Source organism: Camelus dromedarius, chromosome 1, assembly GCF_036321535.1.
Source record: "Camelus dromedarius isolate mCamDro1 chromosome 1, mCamDro1.pat, whole genome shotgun sequence".
Taxonomy (NCBI): domain Eukaryota; kingdom Metazoa; phylum Chordata; class Mammalia; order Artiodactyla; family Camelidae; genus Camelus; species Camelus dromedarius.
In genome coordinates, this window is record NC_087436.1 from 14,427,029 (window position 1) to 14,444,479 (window position 17,451).

Here is a 17,451-nt window from a genome sequence, read left to right on the forward strand (position 1 = left end):
GTCAGTGGGAGGTTGCTAATGGGGGAGGCTTGCAGATGTGGGGCTGGGGCTCTATGGAAAATCTCTGTACTTTCCTCTTAATTTTGCTGCGAATCTAACACTGGTTCTAAAAACTAGTCTTTACAAGGGAAAAACAAAAAACAAACATAAAAAGATGAGTTCTCTCTGGAGAAGCCGAGCACAGCCTCCAGGCATGGGTATAGCGTTGTCCCTTCCTCGCCAGGAGCCTTGGTGGGCGGGGCATTTAGGGCCCAAGGAGGACGACGTGTCTGGCCAGAGAGAAGTGGGTTGGCATTTCCTGACGGCACAAGTGGCCCTACTGTCAGGGCCTGTGCTGTCTAATGTGGTAGCCACATGACATTATTTAAATTCAATAAAAACTCAAACTAACAAACCAGTTCGCGCTAGCCTTATTTCAAGGGCTCCGTAGCCTATGTGGCTGATGGCTACCGTATTGGACACGGGAGATTCAGCCCATGCCCATCATCTCAGAAAGTTCTACTGGTTAGCGCGGCTCTGGACTCGAGGCAGCCAAGGAGGCTGACCCCGGGGTTGAATAAAATCACAAATCGAGAATGCGTGTGGTGCAGGACCCCCTCGGTCCCAGATCCTGAATGACATCTGAGCAACGGTCACTGCTTCCACAGGGACAATTTCAAAAGAGGGAGGCCCACGCAGGGCCGGGAGGGAGAAAGGGCTTGAGAGGCGTGTAACTGAATCAGTGCTCGAAGAGCAACTTCTCTTTTGCAATTCTTGCTGGTCTGACAGGCTCCTGTAGAATTACATCACTTCCTAAAAAACAGGCAAACACCTCTCCTTCAAGTGAGCACCGACCCAAACAAGCAGGAAACAGGAAATGTTCACGTTTCAGCCGGGCTGAAACTCCGCACAGCATCAGCATCATGCCGGGGCGCGCGGACACCGCGGCTCCCCGCGCCGCCCTCGTCTTCGCGCTGGCGATCGCGTCCCTCCCCAGCGGCCAGGCTCCGGGTAAGCACCGCAGGGCTTTCCTCTCCAGGCACCGAGGATAATGAAGGCTTGTTTGGTGCCCGAGGCTACAGAACTCTGCCGGGGAGGGTAACACCCTGAAAAACCTAATCCACTCTGCGAAAAAAAGTGGAGAAAAGTAGAACTGTCTTTTTCTTTTTCTTTTTTTTTTTTTTTTGGAGCGGGGAGGAGGGGGAGGGGGCATTTGGCTTCGTCTGCCGCTGGTTAATCCAGCTCCAGCTCCCTCACTGAATTGAACTTTCCCGCAATCTTTGTTTTCTAAGATGTGTGGGTCCCAGTCATTCAGCGACTTTAATGGGCATATTAAGAAAATTATCAACTCGTTGGCAGTTCCTGTAAAAGAAAGTTTCAATCAGCTGAAATAGAGAAATAATAGATTAACTTTAATAACGTGGGCTGAGAAGTCTGCTGGTTCCAAAAACTCCTGGGAAATTTGGGGTATGGAAATTTACTACTGGAAAGTATACTAATGAAACACCATAAGTTAAAAAAAGAAAGAGGAAGTAAACAGGAAATTATCAGAGAAATTACCAGGCATCCACTCTTATAAAGCCTTTCATCTGTTTTTCTTTGATCTTGTTACTTGGGGAGAGATTTTCTTTGCGTTGATTGTTACTAATGAAGCTTTGCTTTAAAAAGTGATGTGATAGTGAATCAAAGGTATCAGAAAAGACAACATATTAAACCTCATAATTTTGAACTAAGAGCAGCAGTTGAGTTACAGCCTGGCAGTTGCTACAAGCACAATCAGCCTCCACTGCCTCTTACAGTTGTGTGGATTTGCTTGTGGGTAAATAAACTAGTTGCCCATGGTTCCTGCCAGTGGACACTGCCTGCTGCTGGTGTAGGGCAGTACTGAACGCAGGAGGAAAGGTCTCAAGCTGCGGTTCTTTAAAGAGGATGGGGGCATCTGGCCTGACCTCACAGACAGGCAGCCTCCGGGAGATTAGCAGTCAGCAGCTCCCCGCCACCCCCCAACCTCCCTTTCCTTGGGTGCTTTCCACATGGTCTCTCCAGGCGGCTGAGGTGGAAAATGGGAAGTGAAAGGCCGACCATTCCAACTGGAAAGATGTTCTCCGCTGAGATTGAGGTTAGTGTTCGAAATGAGTTTGGGGGACCTTGTGTTTTTTAATGCACAAAGTTTTGGAGCGGGAAGGGAGCTTAAAGATGATGCAGTTTAAGCCGTACTGGGGGTGCAGCTGTGCTGGGGGTGCACGGAGACGGAAGAAGGAGAGATGTCCGAGACCCATCCCAAGTCAGCTCTCCTGACGTGGCCTCCAGGGTCTCTCTTCTCCCACCCGGGGACCAACCACGCCCCCCCCACCAGGACCTCTGGAGCAGACTCCTTTCCCTGGTGGGCGTCCCTCAGCTCCCACAGGAGCAGAGCCCAGCTACCCCTCTTCACCCCTGGTAACTACCACCGCTACCACGTGTGCCTTAAACACACTCCTGGGGATGATATTTAACCTTGCCTGAGTAGTTTCTTGAGCTTCTGAAAATGATTGGATCAATGTGTCTGCAATCCAGGAGATGCAAAAGGACCACCTTGAAAAGACTTTGTAAAAGTTCTTACTCTGAGGCTTATATCTGATCAGTGACTCTTCAACTTAAAGAGTTCCGGTTGCTCTTCATTTATGCCCCTTGGACCCTCCAGTCTCCTTTCCACAGCATCTCCTTCCTGCTCCCCAGCCACAGCCCCTCAGTCAGGCTGAAAGGAGTGTGTGCTCCAGGCCTCTGTGGCTCTTGCCACACTGAGAACAAGTTCTCCTTTTTCCTACTGAGTGGACTCCTATGTAACCTTAAAAGGCTCAGACTGAATGTTCCCTCCTCCCTGGTGTCTCACTGCCCTTTCCCTGGCACCCTGCCTATTATGTCCTTATAGACCTACACTTCTGTAAACATAGCTAGCTGCTTCGAATCACAACTGTGTCTATGTCTGTATCTTCCACCAGGCTGTGAGCACCTCCAAGGAAAGGAAAATCCTCTTTCATTCATCTGTGATTTCCCCAAATCTTGTAAGGGGTCAGCATACATTAGGAACTCAATAATTTTTTAAATTCTTTTTGAGGAGGGGATAATTACATTTATTTGTTTGTTTGTCTGTTTTAATGGAGGTACTGGGGATTGAACCCAGGACCTCGTACATGCCAAGCACACAGTCTACCACTGAGCTATATCTTCCCCCGCAGGAACTCAATAATTGTTGATAAACACTAAAATCATCCTAGGGTGGATATGAGGCTGATCATTAAAAACTGATGAGCTCCTGAAAGCAGGTAATGCTGGGATGCCAGGAGACACAGAAGATGAAAAGCTGTGTTTCAGGAGAGTGCAGGAATTATCCAGATCATCCCTCATGCTTACTGAGTCCTGACTCCTATCTCAGGGCCTGAAAATGCAAAGATGCCCACTTGCAAACTGCTGTATGATCAAAGCTTATTACTTTGAGATTAGTCAAGGGAAAGGCTATTCTAAATTAAAGACTGAATATATATTGTAAAATTAAAGTATAACCTTTTGAGCTAATGGTTGCTTAAGTCTTTAGGATGTGAGTTTGTTTATAGACATCACACTTGTGTTTATTTCTTTGAATTCTTCCAAAAATATCCTGGAGATATTTGGTAAAAGAATCCAATCTATGGAACAACCTGATTCTCCTTTGCAAGCATATTCCAGGTTTATCTCAAATCAAGGCTTTGCAAACAGGCAACACTTTCTAATACCTACCTGAGACCAGCACCGTTACTGCCGAGTCCACATCTTTTCACTTTCTGTAGTTAGAGAGACTGATGCAGAATTGATTACTATCCCAAGTGGAACAATCTACTTAGAAGTCACCAGGAGAGAAATGAGAAATTTCTAGGATTTTGACCAAACAGATGAGAATAGTTAAAGGAAAGCTCTGGGCCCAGGTGTCTTGGCCAGTGTAGGTTGCTAAGAAAGTTTAGACTCAAGGCAACATTCTGCCCATGGAAACAAGGGCCACCTCATTCCTTACCCTGCACCCTGTCAGTGTCAGCTTAGCACTATCAGGAAGCTAAGAGCAACTTCCCAGATACCAAAAGCCTGGGATTTATTAGCTGCTAAAAGCAGAACAATCTGTAGAAAAAGAGCTTAAAAAGCATGAAGCAGAAATAAGGAGCTGTAACCATTTTAGTGGCCAGAGTTCAACAATGGGTTTACAGAGAGGACAGGGAGATTTTCTGAGCTGTTTCAGAAGAGTAAGGACCATATAATTACTAGATGAACCTTGAAAAGGAGGGAAAGAATAGAAGAAAATACTAGTTGCATAAATGAAGCTGTGCTTTCTAATCTTGTTCTCATTTTAGTGAATGTGACTGCCGTCTATTTTCAGGGACAGTCCCAATTTCAAGCAGTAATAATTACAATGGTGATAGTGTTCAATATATGCCAGGCACTGTTCTGAACACTTTACATATACCAAGTCATTTCACTCTCATAACAAACTTTATACAGTGGATACTATTATTCCTGTTTTATAGATGAGAAAACTGAGGCACAGAGAGGTTAAGTGACTTGCCCAAGGACACACAGCCACTTAATGGATCTAAGTAAGATTCAGTCTCTGGCGTCCATGCTGTAACAATACACTTTGTAATCTTTGGGTTTTCAGGCTCTGCCACGCTTTGTCTAGTTTCAGGTTTGGAAAAATATGTCTCTGGTGCCTTTCCAACTACGTAGGTGTATCACATAAACTCTTGTCTGGGCTCTGAGCTTACCACATGTTAAAAAGGAGCTGTATTTGTTTGATTGGGTCAGGGACTGGCTGGCAAGAAAAGGGATGGTAGAGTTGGGTTAAATTTTGGCCTGCAGAAGAGAAGGGAGGGGCTGAAAGGTACTGAGTGAGCAAATGAGAATCTGAGTTTTATCTGAGGATTAGCATAGTTAAGACCAGGAGCAGGATAAACAGAACATTGAAGTCACTGTGTAAGAGGCTTTGGGGTGTGGGAACCAGGGAGAGAAAGCACAGCCCTCAGTCAGGCAGAGTCACGGTGGGAGAGCCCTGCTGAGAACTGACCCCAAGCACCTAACAGCTCTCAAGGGCAAAGGAAAAAAAAAAAAGGCAGAGAGGGATATACTGAGACTTCAAGTCCTTCTGTATCAAAAAGGCAGACCCAGGAAACTAGAAGAGGAAGGATCTTGGCTGGGATAGGCTCAATTCTGGAAAGAAACAATGCAACCTGCAATTTGCCTACCTGTGTATAGTTTGCACCACCCTCAACTGTTGGCAAAGATGTGGAGAAACAGGAACTCTGTGTTGCTGGTTGGAGAGTGGATTAGCGCAATAACCTAGTGTCTCCTGCTGCTGAACCCATCCACTGGGCTTTTAATTTCAGTTATTATATTTTTCATCTCTAGAAAATCTTTGTTCTCATTTCTAGAACATCCTTTGTGTATGTGTGTGTGTGTGTGTGTGTGTGTGTGTGTGTGTGTGTGTGTGTGTGTGTGTGGTGTCTTGGTTTTATTTTTTTCCTTATGTTATTTATTCCTTTTTTATGCCTTTAAACATTATTGTCCATTTGATCATCTTTATCTGAAGTTTAGCTCTAATCTTGTTGCTTGTTGTATCTATCAACTCCCATTCATGATAAAAATCTTGGGGGCACTGAGGGCAAAGCCTGGCACACAGAGGCTGGCTTACCCTATTTAATAGAACCCCACCTTTTCTGAGCACATCACCAAGCTACTATAAATACATCCCCAGTACAACCTCAGTCCTGTCACCACAAAATAGAGTTTGGAAGAAACTCAGACAGGGCTGTGCTCTGGGCTTGGGGAAGAGCTGGTGCTTGGACCTCAGGTTTAAACCCCAGCTTTGGGATGCAGAGTGGGTAGACCTCAGGGGTCAGCTGCTAAGAGTTGCGTGAGGTGCCAAACCTCATTCAAGGTGCAAGCCAGCAGAATCAAGTCAGTAACCAGAAGCAGATAACCAAGGACACCAACGCGACTGCCAAGGAGAAAGGAGACAAAACCAAATTCAAAATCAGACAGTGGGCTGGGGTCCACAGTGTCGGAATGATGGTGAGGTCAGCCTGGGGGAAGAGCACCTGACTTTGAACTTTGCCAAAATCATTGCAGCTGCTTTTTGTTTTTCTTTATTTCTTTAAAACCATGAACTGGTGTTTTAGTTTTAACTTTCGACCCAGTAGATGCATCTGAAAGCATCACATAGCCTCTCACATCCCTGTGGGGCTCTGGAAAATCCCCATAGGCAGATATGGCTTTGAATTTAAATTTCCTCTGCAAGCTTTTATTTTTATTTTCTCCACATCTTCTGGGCCCTGGGGATTTCCTTGCTTTCTTGTGATTTCTTTATACATTTAAGAAGTTGTTTCTTACATTGCATCCAGCATTTCTAGGTGTTTCATATTGAGAGAATTTTTCAGGTGACAGACTGTACAAGATTATTGGAAAAGGAAATTTTTCTATACAACCATTTTGGAGAACAACTTGGAAATATTTAGTCAACTTGAGACGTTCAGATCCTACAACTCCAACAATTCACTACCAAGTATTTACTCCAGATCACTCACAAATGTACAGCAGAGTCATGGCCAAGAATGCTGAGTGTAGCACTGTTTGTAAAAATGGAAGAAATAGAAACAATCTAAATATTTATTAACAAAAGAAAAATACATGAAACTTGGTATAGTCTTAGAATGAGATCTCATCAAGCAGGTAAATTCAAAGAACTTCAGCCAAATGTATCAAGATAAATCAGTCTCAAACGTTCAAAAAAAGCCAGTTGAAGATTACTATGCACAGAATAGTTACAATTAGTTAAAGTTTTAAAAACACTCCAAATTATGCTTAGGGACATAGACCTATTTGCAAAGTGTGGGATGGATACATGCGAACTTTAGGAGAGCAAGACCTTTGGGAGTGGGGTGAGGGGGCATGAGATCCAGGAGGGGCAGAGGCCGGGCTTCAGCTGTGTCTGAAACATTGTGTTTCTTACAGAAACACACATGGCAGCCCAGGGCCAGCAAACTAAGGCTCATGGGCCAAACTCAGTCATCTTCCTGTTTTTTCCAACCCTGAGCTAAGACTATTTTTTCTATTTTTATTTATTTATTTTGTATTAATTTAAAAAAAAATTTTTTTATTGAAGTGTAGTTGATTTACAATGTTAGTTTCAGGTGTGCAGCAAAGCAATTCAGCTATACCTATACCTATATATATATACACACATACACTTTTAGATTCTTTTCCATTATAGTGATGGGTGACATTAGTGTCAATTCTCTCTGGTAGGTATACATGCACAGTAAACAGTGAGGGAGCCTGTGAGTTGCTGTCCAGCTCTCCCCAGACCCTGCCAGCTCTCGCCCACTCCCAACCTTTCCGGAGCTCTCAACCTCTTTGATAGTCAACACACCTTCGTTTTCTCACTCTGCCCCTCATTTCTCACCACCCCCTGCGATTTGTCCCCCATGTCAGTGCAGCACTCAAATTGCTCTGTCCCGGTCACCAGTGCCCCCTAAGAGCTGAACCCAGAGGACCCGTTTCTGTCTTTATCTTGCGGTTTTCTCTGCAGCACTTCACATAACTAATCAATTGTTGAATCTCTCCTCTTCCTGAGGTCTTATGGTGCTGTTTTCTTCTTGGTCTCCTATGACTCTGACTGTTCCTTCCAGTGTTTGGTTGTGAAACATTCTCTTCCTCCTGCTCCTTTCATGTGCATCTTTTCTTTTCTCGCTCCTTACATCACTTAAGGGCCATGGCTCCCACCTTCCAGGCTTCCATCTCACCCCTTGGCTGAGGACTCCCCCCAGATCACCTCCAGTCAGCTCTCTCTGCCCAGCTCTAGACCTGCACTGTCACCATCTCTTCTCCTTGGAAATGTCACCGGGACCTTGGGCTCCGCATGGCAAAATCAGAACTCTTTATCTGCTCCTTGCTAGTTTAGACCCTTCTTAGCTCTCACCTAGGTTACTTCACTAACTTCTTAACTAGTTTCCTAGTCTCCTCTCCAACGCAGTTTCACATAGCCTCCAGAGTGATGGTTCTCTAACAAAAAAGTAATTATTTTCCTCTTGTACTTACCCCTTCAGTGGTTTGTCATTTCCTTCTGATAGAATCCAACCCCCTTGGCATCATTACAAGGCCCCCTATAAGCTTGTCCTGAGTTCCTTTCCTACTGGACACTTCTCACCACATGTCCTGTAATTCAAGTACTTGAATGTGCCAAGCTCTGTGGCCCCCAAGAATTTCTGTATCTCTGCTTCAGCCATAATGCCTTCCGTGCCATCTTTGCTTGACAAACTCCTGAGATTCAACTCATTGGTCACCTCCTCTATGAAGATTTCCCAAATCCTCCACCCCTCAGATGTGATGAATACCTTCCTCTCTCATGTCTTCATGACATTCCGTACACAGACACCTTACGGCTTTTATGAAACTATAATATGATTATTGATTTGACCCTACTTAGCAGTCACTTCCCAAGGAGGCTGGGACCTGGACTCATTCACTTTTGTGTCCCAGAACCTGGAGTGGTGCCTGGTACTTAATAGGCACAAAACTCACTGACCAAATGAATGATGACATGAAATTTATCCTGTAGCCCAAACCTTGCTTGTATTTGTAATGAAATTATAATCATTTGAATAATGCAATGAAACTATGGTGATACCTGGATAAGTATGATTTTTAGTTAATCCAGTTTTATTTTATTCTGAAATGTTAAGTAACTCAAATCTGTTTATGAAGAGTTCCCTTCTGGGTCCTCAAACCAAACAGGCAACAGCTCTTGCTCCCCTTCCTGTAGGGAGGGTTACCTGGCTGCATCTCTGAGTAGTTCCAGGAAAACCTTCTGTCCATCCTCCTCTCAGGTTAGGGAGGGAAGTTCGCATCCAGAAAGTATGCACTGGGCAGCTGGACAATTTGCAGAAAAGCCAGGCTGTTACAAACATTTTGGGGAAGACTTTTGGGAAAAAAAGGGCAGGGGGAGAGGAACAGAAGTCTCATAGACATGAAGTTTCAAGCCCTTAAAAGATGATTCGAAAACTTGAAAAATAAATCAAATTTATGTAAAAAGTAAAACGAATAGGAAAATCTGCCTCGGGTGCTGAGGACGGCTCAGAAGCTTTTCCCGAGAAATTAAAGAAGCTGGTTGGGAAGGAGAGGTACCCACCAGAGCAGGGCCTGCTTGTTTTTCTTAAAACAAAACCAATGAAAGAGTTTGGTTTTGAAATTTGAATTTTTTTTCTCTGTTTCTTTGTTTTATATGAATTAAAACCATCTTTATTATTTCCTGCTTCTCCACCCCATTGTGGTTTTCAGAAACAGGAGCCCAGTGATTACTTGGGTTTGCTGGCATTATTTTTTCCCCCGAAGACATTGTTTATTAGTTTAAAAATCTGTTTATTCTTTTCTAAAAATTACGCTTATTTATTTGTTTATGATTAAGACTGCCAGATTTAGCAAGTAATAGGAAGGACTTAGTTAAATGTAAATTTCAAATAAACAAAACTTTTCTAGTATAAGTACATCCCATGCAATTTAATGCAAGTAGAGGACTTACAAACATTGCATGGGACATATTTATACTAAAAAATTATTTGTTGTTTATCCGATGTTCAAATTTAAATGTGTCCCGTGTTTTATCTAGTAACTCTATTTATGATCATGGTGATCTTTTGTCAAGCCAAGGCCATCCCTATATTGATGCATCACTAAGACCAGAAACATATTGGCTATGTAGCCAGTTAACAAATATTAGAAGAATATTTAGGCTGAGTCCCAGATCAATCATTGAAATAACAAGTTAAGGAATTATCACTAAAGAAACCAAACAACAACAACAACAACAACAACAACAACAACAACACCACCACCCTGGTGGATAAGTAGACTAAAACCAGGAATCCAAGAGGGGATCGACTTTAGAGAATCTATTAATGTAATTCACCACATTAAAAACAAAATGAGAAAAAAACCCCATAGGATTACAGTAATAAACACAGAAAAGAGGCTGACAAAAGAGAGTGGGAATAGCGCACTAGTCGCTCAAGCAGCAGTACTAAAATTCTGAGGACCTGAGGCCTGTTAGACTGTCCCGGCTGGAAGGGCAGGATTGATTCTCTTTCCAGGTAGAAGAGTATCAGAAGCCAAGCCAGCCTTACAGACCTGCTAATGGGCTTTGCTGACCCTAGAAAATCTAACCCACCATTTTCTCCCCGCAGACGCCACTTAGAAGACCTCAGGAACTTGCCTCCTTTTTTTTTTTTAAAACAACTTAATTGTGGTATAATTTCTGTACAGTAAACCACATAGTTCAGATGTATAACTTGATGAATTCTGATAGATGTATTCACCTGTGAAACCACCACTATAATTAAGATACCTAACAGTTCTATCACTCCCCAAGAGGTGCAAATTTTGAACTCCCACCTTATCCCTTCCCACCCCCTTTACCCGCTGGTAACCGTAAGTTTGTTCTCTGTGTCTGCCTCCTGCTTGAGCTTCCGGTTAAGGATACATCCAGCAACAAACACACTCTTGCTCTCTGCTGCCCCCGCAGGCTGGCTGGGGAACTTTCGGTTACACCTTCTGCCCATTTCTCTGGCAGCTCCGCCAAGGGGCATTAGCTACTGAGCTGGTCGCCCACATCTCCTTTCCCTGCCTTCCTGTTCTCTGATGATCAAAAGCATGCATCTAACACTTCTGTTTTGGTTTGTCCCCGTCCCGCAGTGGCTCTCTGGCAACGCTTAGCCTGTGCTGATCCGAGCAAGGAGGCCAGGCCAGCACGGAGGTCTTTGTGACCCACACAAACGCCAGCCTCATTTATCCACCCAGACGGAGGCTGACCCAGCCAGCCAGGGAGGGGGCAGGGCGTGGCGAGGAACATTCGTTTTCCCGTTACTCTTTCACACTGGAATTTTGAACTTGGCTATTCAAAAGAGTGGTAGAAGTATAATAAAAATAGCTATTACCACCACTAACATGAATACTTTTCTATCACTTACTAATTTTTTTTTCATTTTAATGTATTTTGGTATCTATTATCCCACGGATGGTAGGAGGAAATTTTAAATGTTAAAAGTGTATATATCTTCTGTGTCATAAAATACATACATTCCTTTAAACTGCCGGGTACTGACGGGCCAGGATAGGATTCTAATGTATGAAAAGGGACTCAGATAGTCACAAGTGCAGCTTCCCCAGGTGAGTAACTTAAAACCAGAGACAGCTTAGGGACTGGGCAAGTCTGGTTAAAGATGAGCAAGCTTTCTCTAAAAAGATACCAAATAAAAAGTTTAAAATGAAAAAGGCATCCAAGCATTGTGGGCCCCATTGTGGGGCACATTTTGATCTGATAGTGTTACCGAGTCCAAACTTGTTCTGCTCACCTCAGGACAGGCCAATAAATCGGGACATGAGGTGTTGGAGCAAGGAGAAATGACCTCATTCAGAAAGCCAGCAGACTGAGAAGATGGAGGGCTATTGTCCTGGAGAACCATCTTACCCAAGTCAGAATTCAGGCTTCCTTTATATGGAAAAGAGGAGGAGGTGTGGTTGGTTGTTGCAAACTTCTTAATCCAGTTGTCTGTTTATGGGCATTTGGGTTGCAACTAGATTAAGAAGATGGTGTGAAAAAAAAAAAAAAAAGATGGTGTGAGGTGATAGCTCATTGTTCTGATTTGCATTTCTCTAATTAGTAATGTTGAACATCTTTTCATGTGCCTATTGGCCATTTGTATGTCTTTTTTGGAAAAATGTCTATTCAGGTCTTCTGCCCATTTTTTGATTGTTTTTGTTTGTTTGTTTTTGATGATGAGTTGTGTGAGATGTTTATAAATTTTGAATATTAACCACTTGTCAGTCATATCATTTGCAAATATTTTCTCCCATTCCATAGGTTATCTTTTCATTTTGTCAATGGTTTCTTTTGCTCTGCAAGAGCTTTTCAGTTTGATTAGATCCCATTTGTTTAGTTTTGCTTTTATTTCTTTTGCCTTAGGGGACAGATCTAAAAATGTATTGCTATGATTTAGAAGAGTGTTCTGTCTCTGTTCTTTTCTGGGAGTTTTATGGTTTCAGGTCTTATATTTAGGCCTTGAAACCATTCTGAGTTTATTTTTGTATATGGTATGAGAGAATGTTCTAATCTATTCTTTTACATGTAACTGTCCAGTTTTCCCAGTATCACTTATTGAAGGGATTATCTTTTCTCCATTGTATATCCTTGCCTCCTTTGTTGTAGATTAATTGACGGTAACTGGGCACTCTAATTGATTATTTCTGGGCAGTCTGTTCTGTTGCATTGATCTCTGTGTCTATCATGCTGTTCTGATTACTTGTGCTTTGTAGTATAGTCCAAAGTCTGGGAGCATGATACCTCCAGCTTTGTTCTTCTTTCTCAAGATTATTTTGGAAATTAGGGGTCTTTTGTGTTTCCATATGAACTTTAGGATTATTTGTTTTAGTTGTGTGGAAAATATGGGTGTTTTGATAGGGACTGCAGTATATCTGTAGATTGCTTTGGGTAGTATGATCTTAATTTTAACAATATTAATTCTTCCAATCCAACAGCATGAGCTATCTTTCCATTTCTTTGTACCATCTTAAATTTCCTTCATCAGTGTTTTATAGTTTTCAGAGTATAGATCTTTCACCTCCTTGGTTAAGTTTATTCCTAGGTATTTTATTCTTTTTGATGCCATCTTAAATGGGATTTTTTTTTTTTACTTTCTCCTTCTAATAGTTCATTATTAGTGTATAAAAATGGAACAGATTTCTGTATATTCATCTTGTATCTTGAAACTTTGCTGAATTCATTTATTAATTCTAATAGCTTTTGGGTGGAGACTTTAGGGTTTTCTATATAAAGTACCATGTCATCTGCAAATAGTGACAGTTTTACTCTTTCTTTCCAATTTGGAAGTCAGCATACATCTATTAATTTTGCTCCCAAAGGCTTCTTTCTGTGTAGAAAGGATTCTCCAGTCATCTTTAAAGCTAGTAAGGACTGTCTCCATGAATTACAACAAATTAAAGTCAATTGAATTCTGATTTAACTCAGTAATTTCCAACCCAGAGTACTTACTTAATGGACTCATCTAGGGAGCTTTTAAAACATACTGTTACCCAGACCACAGCGTCAGATGCCTCAAGTAACTGACTTGGGTGGAGCTTAAAAACCACCAGGTTGGTGTTTGTGCACAGTAAATGCCATGGACAACAGGTGTGACCAATAATTAAACACAACTACATGACATTGTTTGGGACACTCAAACCCATGGTTCTCAAGGTGTGGCTCTAGTCCAGCAGAATCAGCATTTTGTTAGAAGTGAAAGTTTTTGGCCCCATCTCGACCTTCTAAATCAGAAGCTCTGGGGGCATTACCCAGCCATGTGTTTGTGGGAAGCCCTCCCGGTGATTCTGGCGCATGCCAGCGGGGCAGACTGATGGTTCCAACCAAAGCCACTTTGCCAGCAGTGACGTTTACTGTAGATGTGGTTTTAAGCTCCAGCCCAATCTCTCTTACTCAGACTTATTCAAATAATAAGCATGACTCTCACAGCTCTCTCTCAATATTTCCTGGCTAAACAAAACAAAACAAATCAAAAACACATGTGGGGGAGGGTATAGCTCAGTGGTAGAGTGCATGCCTAGCATGCACGAGGTCCTGGGTTCAATTCCCAGTACCTCCATCAAAATTATAAATAAATAAGTAAACCTAATTACCTTCCTCTGAAAAAAAAAATCAATATATCCTAGCCAGAGGTTCTCAGGAGCTCTAGGCTTCAGTGAAGCAGTTGCATTCTGATAATAAATTGGGCAGCTGCTCCGAATTGGGAGCCAACTCCCAGAGCTGATTCTACTCCAGTTCCCCAAGGAGGAGCACAGGGAACGAGGGGTGGCCAGGGGTGGGCCAGGAGTGGGTAGAGTCTGGAGACCTGGTTCTCAACCTTGCTGCACACTGGAATCTGTAAAAACTACTGGGGCTTGGGTTCACCCCAGGTGTTCTGATGTAATGGTTTGAGCGTGTGACCTGAGCATCAAGAAGGTTAATAGGTCCCCCGGTGATTCTAACGTGTGGCCAAGGCTGAAAAGCACCGGAGGACTTCTGGCTTGGTTTTATCTCGTCCTTCTAACATGATCTGGCTCTTTGCTGTAGACAGAGGTATAGAAGGTGTGGGAAGGCTTCTTGGGTTTAATTTCTTGAGCGTCCTGGAATCCACATGCTGCAGTTCCTCCACAGAGCATGGCAGCGCTTGAGTGCCTGACACCCGCGTGTTTTCTTTCGTTTCACTACCTGAATTGCAAGACGGTTTCAACAATCTCTCCATGGAGTCTACAAGACAAGTGAAAGAATGGGACAGCGAATTGAGTTCCAACATACTTCACAATATCCTGAGTTTAACAGCCTTCTCTTGTCATTGTTTTATTTTACATCATAATGTCAGTGTGGCAACCTTTCAGTTGCTATATAATACTTTTTTTTTAAACTTTAAAAACGAGCTTGATTGCGTATTTGTTCCACTATCAAAAAAGGGAAGTTATCTAGTTCATTTCCCCGAGAAGCAGAGTCACTTCCTCTTAGGGACAATGCTCGGAGTGGTGACAAAGGGCGAGGTGCCCACTGGGCTGCTGAGCTGCTGGGCTCACCTCAAGCATTTCCCCCCTTTTCCCACTTACAAGGATCCCTCCTGGGGTCGATGCCAGGTGAGTGAAATACCCACCCCAGGTGTCTTCGCATGGATATTGTAACTCGGTGCACCATACAGTTTCTTCAGTAATTTTCAGATTAAAAGTAAAATGAAATACTGCAGCTTAATTTCACGAGTCACGTGACCACTCCCAGTATCTCCTAATAATGTTCCATCATCTGGGCAGAGAGAGAGAGGTGGTGAAAAGGAGAATCTCAGGGAGGTTTGCATTGGGGTCACTCGAGAGAACCAGGACTGGGTCACCGGAAGGGAAGAAAAGTCTTGCCAGGTCCGCCCTTGACCGCACTGGTGACTTCACTACTGGCCATCACGGGCAAGGTTCAAAGCCACATCCATGCACATCACACAGCCCTCCTGCTTCCTCGTCCTTTCCTCGGCTGCTTCTCTTCCGTACTTTGCTGGCTGCTGCCTCTCTCTCCCCACCCTCACGCTGGGTCCTCTATACCTTTATATCTGCAGCTTCTTCAGTTTTACAGTCTATCCTCACCCCCACCTCCGGGCCACACCCCTTTTCCCCTGTAAGATGTCCACATTCAGATGAGAAGAGACAACAATAAAATGAAGAAGTTAACGCTGGGCCGATTAGTCTCCTGGGGAACAGAGAAACAGTTCAGTCTAGAGACGGGACAACCGAATGGGCACAGGATGAACGAAACAGCAGACGGCCCACACCTGGCCTGTGTGTGGCCCTTTGTGGAACAGACAGCGTCTTCACAGCTGGGATTTCCTCTGCTCTTCGTATGCACACTGTAGGATGGGCGGGGCTGACAGCTCCTCTTGGGGTCTTTTAGGAGAAAGAGGTTTGGAGGAGAGAGGGGTTCTTCCCAGGCACCATGGCTCGAGAGGGCAGTGCCAAGTCTCAAGGCCTACTTTTTGGAACCGAAGCCCGGTCTTCCTTCCAGGATGCCATGGAGATGTCCCCCAAGTCCTCGCTCAACGCGAGAACTGGCCCTGCACGGTTTCTTAGATAAGGCCAGGCCCAGTGTCTGCGCCGCACAGTGGCCATTAGGTTGAATTGCTGTCAGCCCACCGCCCACGGAGGAACCACTGTCACACTCCAGGGAAATTCCCCAGAGCTGCCCTCTGCGCTCCACACCCACCCCAGCTCATGTGACCTCCGGCTTCTCTCTGGTTTCCATCTTGGTTTCATCCACCTCTGCATTTCTTCATAGCTCCCACCTCTGCCCTCTGCCCTCTGCCGACCCAGTCCTGGGTACAGATCTGCTTTGTGGCCCTCCCTGGTTTTCCAGCTCCCCCTTTGATGACAATTTGATGCTCCTGACACAAACCCTTGGGCTGATCCCCAATGTTTTCAGCTTTCCCCTCGCTGACCCCTACGTGCCCAGCTCTCTACTTAGTTTCTGCCAATTCTCACTGTCTGAGGACTGGGCTGGAGTTGTCTTGATACAGCTGTGAGGACGGACCCCTGGCCCCAACAGTGGTTTGGTGCCGCACTCAATACCCTGTCCCCACTCTGGAGATCTGCAGCAGAATATACCTGCACGTGTGTAAAGTCAGGGTGTGCAGGGCCGACTGCAGCAGCATCATGGGAAATACAAGAGAAACAGCCCACATCTCCATCAGTAGGAATAGATTGTCATATATCCAAATAATGGGAGGGAAAGACATCTCTCTGTACACAGACATGGAATAATTTTCAAGATCCAATTTTAAGTGAAAAAAGCAAGGAGCAGTCTATAAATTTTGCTGCCATTGGTGTTAAAAAAAAAAAAAGAAAACCAGAAATGATATACTTGTATATGCATAGAATTCTCTGGAAGGCATCAGAAACAGTGGTTACCACTTTGGAGGGAAATTGAGTGGCTGAGGAAAAGGGTGGTAGTGAAATCCTTTCTGAGCTTAGGACCATGTAAACGTGCATAGTACCTGTTCAAAAAGCCTAATTAAAAACAAGATAAACGTTTTAGAATCAACAGGGATGTAGAAATAGATGGGACTCTGGAAATAATTCCTTAATTGTACAGATTAGAACATTTAGCCACTAGGGGGTAAATAATTTGTCCAAATTCCCTCAACCACTAAGCAACACAGCTGTGACTAGAACCTCACTGTCATTGGCACCTACGTTCAAGGGAACACAGCTTCAAAACCCATAGGGATCAGTTGAACTGACAGCATAAATAAGGTTGTACCTTGATAAGATATTTTGTTACCCCAAAGGGGAAGAGAAAGGACCCCAATTCTTGTCATACCCAAAAGAGAAGAATTCAGATGGGAGGCAGAAGTGTTGTGTAGTGAATGATTTTAAAGGTTTTATTAGCAAAGGGAAAGCACACCTCCAAGATTGGGAGGTGGTCTTTTTTGCACCTTCTCCTTATACCCTCGCTCAGAGGTGGTCTCTTGATTGATTGACAGCTCTTGCCCCTGGAGTGCTTAGTCATGCTCGTCCCCTTTTGCGCATGTCCTTACCCATGATGCACACAGAAAGGCCCATGGGGGCACCTAAGCCAAAATGTTAATTATATTACAACAAGCGCTGGGTCATGTCCTCATGTCTGGTTAGGTCCTTGTCGCTACCTCGCAGCTGAGGCTGTTGAGTTCTGACCGATTTCTTGTTGGCACTCATTTACAGGAAGTAAAGCCCCTGTATGCTAAAGGCAGGCATATTGCCATCTTCCCAACCATCCTCCCCCTCCACCACCTTATCTGCCCGGTGCCCTCACTTATCTGACTACCTAACAATTTGAGACTCAGTTTCTTTATCTGCAGTGTGAACGATAAA

General features: G+C 43.9%; 1 protein-coding gene across 1 annotated transcript in view; it reads left to right on the top strand.

Moving 5' to 3' along the window:
• Positions 1-798: 798 nt before the first annotated feature.
• TMEM154 (transmembrane protein 154) overlaps positions 799-17,451 on the top strand; it is a 42,529-nt gene continuing 25,876 nt past the window's right edge. The window contains exon 1 of the mRNA XM_010992516.3: positions 799-990. Coding sequence (XP_010990818.1) covers positions 903-990 — 88 coding nt within the window. The 5' untranslated portion in view covers positions 799-902. The remainder of the gene's footprint in view (positions 991-17,451) is intronic.